This window comes from Fringilla coelebs (assembly GCF_963513975.1).
Source record: "Fringilla coelebs genome assembly, contig: SCAFFOLD_38, whole genome shotgun sequence".
Lineage (NCBI taxonomy): Eukaryota > Metazoa > Chordata > Aves > Passeriformes > Fringillidae > Fringilla > Fringilla coelebs.
This window is the reverse complement of record NW_028167583.1, coordinates 349,943-354,220: the sequence shown is the minus strand read 5'-3', so window position 1 is coordinate 354,220 and position 4,278 is coordinate 349,943. Positions and strand designations below refer to the sequence as shown.

Below are 4,278 nucleotides of genomic sequence, written 5' to 3'. Positions count from 1 at the left end.
ATTGCCAGTAAGAAAGAAAAGGTTGTAGGGAGAGGAGAAGTGTTCTGAAAGTTTTGTTCTGATACTTATCACTCTTAATATATATTACTATTAACTTTTTAATGTACCCTTTAAAATTTCTGTGCCTACATTTCCTTTGTCCTAATCCCACCACACAGTAGGACATGAGTCAGTATATTCTAGTGAGTGCACTGGTAATTAGCCAATATTGAAACCACCAAACTAATTGATGCCTTCTCCAAGAAATCTCAAATTGGGAAACCAAAACCACTACAGAAACATTCCTAATGAACTGCATTAGAGCAGAGGGAAATCAAGGCAGAGCCGTGGTTTGTCGGGACTTGCTTGATCCTAATGAGCCTCACTGTGCATTTGGAGCTCAGCCCTTGAACCTCAGGGTCTGAGAGGAGATTGCACAAACCTTTCCAGGACTCAAAGTCAGAAAAAAAAATCAAAGTGTCTCTAAGCATGAATGGGTCCTACTGAGGTCCATGCCCAACACAGGCTCCTCATGAACTCCTTGGAGGAGAGAACTGGAGGCCAGGATGGCACAAAAACCTCTCGGAAGCCTCCGTGAGGAAAGGAAATTCCAAAGTACCTTAAAAACTTTGAGTATCTCAAAACATTAATGAGCCCCACTGAGTGTCAGTACAAAGCTCTCAAGGGACTCATTAAAGCAGATAATTGGGGCCATGATTGCACAAACCTCTCACAGAGTCTGTATCAAAAGGGAAACACCAAGTACCTTAAAAGAACTGAAGTACCCTGAAGCATTAATCAGTCCCACTGAGTGTTGTTACTGACAAAGCCTCTCCAGGGACTAATTACAGCAGATCATTGGAGGCCATGATTGCACAAACCTCTCAAAGACTCCAAGGCAAAAGACAAAGCCAAAGTCCTTTGAAAATCCTGCAGTCCCTGGGAGCATTGAGGAGCCCCCAGGGCCATTCCTGAGCAAGGCTCCCCAGGGACTCCTTCCAGCAGATCCTTGAGGCCACTGGGATGTGGGCTAAGGGAGGATGCAGAGGGCAGGACAAGGGGCTGACAGTGGCCAGCCTGGCTGGGGCTGTGGCAGGAGGCCCCAGTGCCTCAGGACAAGGTATCTCCTCACAGCCCTTGGTGGCACAGACCCTGCTGTGGCCCAGGGCACCAAGACTTGGCTTCTCTTTGTCCCCACCTTCCATCAGTGCCTCCAGTTCTCTGCTCTGCCTGGGGCCTGGGGACACTTTCTCTGTTGAGTCCCTCAGTGGGACCCATTAAAAGTCCAAGAAACTTTGGAGTTGGATTCTGACTTGGAGCTCTGGAGAGGTTTCTTCACTTCCCTCTCAGAGACTGATGTTCAGGGCCTGAGCACAAAGCTCCAGAGGCTCATTAAAGTCCCTGTGCTGTGTCTGTGCTGCCGAGCTGGGCTGGGCTCCTGGCACCGAGGCAGCTCCTGGTAACCAAGAAAAGCTTCAAAAGCACATTTCTCTTAATGAGCAGCTTTTCTCCAAGCCCAGCAGGGCTGGAGCACTGCCTGCAGCCACCCCAGGCACAGCACAGAGGCACAGAGAGCTTCAATCAGTCAGGGCTGGGAAGGTGCTAAGAAGTGCCTTAGGCAGAATCACTGCCAGCCCTGAACACAGGAACCTCTGGCTGCAGGACAGTGCAGCTGCAGCTCCTGCAGTGATCTCCTGAAGCTGGAACACCCCAATGCCTGCAGATTCTGTAAGTACAACTCTGGGTATTTCTGGTGCAGGGGAGGTGAAATGCTCATGAAGCTCTTACATGCTGAGGGCTTCTGATCAGTCATAGAATATTTCCAAGTCAAGGACTTAGTTACAATGAGGAAATTTCCTAAGACTTTGTATTCAGATTCCTACTCTTGGAGAATGGCAGGGAGAGGGTGACAAATATTAAAGGTATCATGAATTTTGACAAGTGCCTGAGACAACCAGACTGTTCTTTTTAGTGACCAGCAGGTTCATAGGAGATCCCTAATGTGCTGTCAGCTACTCTGCCCATGGTCAGCAGCAGCATCACCTTTGCTGGACCCATCAGGCTCAGTCTGAGCTGTCCTTTCTCCAAGCTGCAAAGAGAAGCTGCCCTCAGCCAGTGCCCTGCAAGTAGGCAGGGTTGTGTATGGCCAAGGAGAGTGCCCAGAGATTTGTGGTCTGTGAGTGCTGACACAGAGAGATCAGGCACAGGGAAACATCTGCAGGAGGAAAATTTCCAGGAAGCCAAGACAAGATCAGGGAATGAGAGAAAAAAACCCCAAAACCAACAAATGCTGGTGGCAGGAAGAGTTTAAAGATGTCCACAGGATCCCCTGCAGTGCAGCCCCTCCCTCTGAACAAGCCCACTCTCTCCTGTGCCCCCAGCCAAGCCTCTGCCCTCAGGGCTGAGGCTGCAAGGTCTCGTCCCTCCTGTGCAGGCAGAGCTGCAGCAGAGCAGTGGGGCAGCTCTGCAGCCCCAGGCCCAGTTCCCTCTGCAGAGCACAGGACTGGGAGCAGCTGCCTGGCCCTGGGGACTCTGGCAGGGGGCACAGCTGGCTCAGGGTGACGCTGTCCCCAGTGCCTGGCTGTGGGAAATGCTGTGAGTGCAGCCAGGGAAGGAGCTGCATCTCCCTTAATCCAATAGCAGCATAAGCACAACTGGAAGTCTCCCTGAGATTTCAGTCCAATCTGGGAGCTTCAATCCAGGATGCCAACCTGTCCTAGAGCATCTCTGAGTTGTAAGATTGATGGGGAAAGGCAGAGGTGTTCTGACACTGAAAATGCTGCTGGATTGGTGAAATGAGAAACATGAGTCCTTGGTTACCAATGTGGAGCTGGGTTGTGGTGGATCCATCTGCACTCAGCAGTGCCTGGTGACATTTAGGGGAAGCATGGGAAGGTGATACCCCTCCACCTGAGAGAGGTTAAAGCTCAGAGAGGCTGTGAACAGTTGAGAATGACAGACCATCTCTCTTCCCTCTCTTCTCATCATTTTGCCTGACTGAACTTACTGTGTTCTCCCTGGGGACAGAGATAAAGGGAAACATACAAAAAACCTCCTGGAACTCAAAAACATAGAAGCGAGTCAATGAGCATGACCGAGAAGGGTGTATGGGAAATCGCTTTGATTTTGGTTTCAGGTATCGCCTCTAAGTCTTCACTGTCTTTTCTCCATGAACAGGTCCCCATGGCCAGCCACAGCAAATGTCTAACAGCAGCTCCATCAGCCACTTCCTCCTGCTGGCATGGGCAGACAAGCAGCAGCTGCAGCTCCTGCATTTCTGCCTCTTGCTGGGCATCTCCCTGGCTGCCCTCCTGGGCAACGGCCTCATCATCAGCACTGTAGCCTGCAGCCACCACCTGTACATGCCCATGTACTTCTTCCTGCTCAACTTGGCCCTCACTGACCTGGGTTTCATCTGCACCACTGTCCCCAAAGCCATGCACAATTCCCTCTTGGACACCAGGAACATCTCCTACTCAGGATGTGCTGCTCAGCTCTTTTTCTTTCTGTTCTTCATCTCAGCAGAGTTTTATCTCCTGACCATCATGTGCTATGACCGCTACGTGTCCATCTGCAAACCCCTGCACTACGGGACCCTCCTGGGCAGCAGAGCTTGTGCCCACATGGCAGCAGCCGCCTGGGTCAGTGCCTTTCTCAGTGCTCTCATGCACACAGCCAATACATTTTCCCTGCCTCTGTGCCATGGCAATGCCTTGGGCCAGTTCTTTTGTGAAATCCCACAGATCCTCAAGCTCTCCTGCTCAGACTCCAACCTCAGGGAACTTGGGCTCATTGCTGTCACTGTCTGTTTATCATTTGGGTGTTTTGTGTTCATTGTTTTCTCCTATGTGCAGATCTTCAGGGTTGTGCTGAGGATCCCCTCTGAGCAGGGACGGACGAAAGCCTTTTCTACCTGCCTCCCTCACCTGGCTGTTCTCTCCCTGTTCATCAGCACTGCAGCATTTGCCTACCTGAAGCCCCCCTCCATGTCCTCCCCATCCCTGGATCTGGCCTTGTCAGTTCTGTACTCAGTGGTGCCTCCAACCATGAACCCCCTCATCTCTACAGCCTGAGGAACCAGGAGCTCAAGGCTGCAATGTGGACACTGATGACTGGATGCTATCAGAAATATTAAACTGCTGGACAACTTCTGCAAATCGCATGTAATAAAACTCATCTTTGATACTTCTTGTTAGTTTCGTTTTGGAGGTTCTTTTTCTTTGTTTTAATTTTTTCATATTGTCCACAAAGAAATGTCAATGCTTGTGCCATTTCTCATTTTGTTTCTCTCCACCTTCC

The 4,278-nt window shown here is 50.4% G+C and overlaps 1 protein-coding gene across 1 annotated transcript; it reads left to right on the top strand.

Moving 5' to 3' along the window:
- Positions 1 to 3,179: 3,179 nt before the first annotated feature.
- On the top strand, positions 3,180 to 4,052 carry LOC311165757 (olfactory receptor 14J1-like; the record flags this gene model as incomplete). The annotated part of the gene is made up of 1 exon (XM_084227265.1): positions 3,180 to 4,052. One exon carries the CDS (start codon positions 3,180 to 3,182, stop codon positions 4,050 to 4,052), a length of 873 nt encoding a protein of 290 aa, XP_084083391.1.
- Between the last annotated feature and the right edge of the window lie 226 nt (positions 4,053 to 4,278).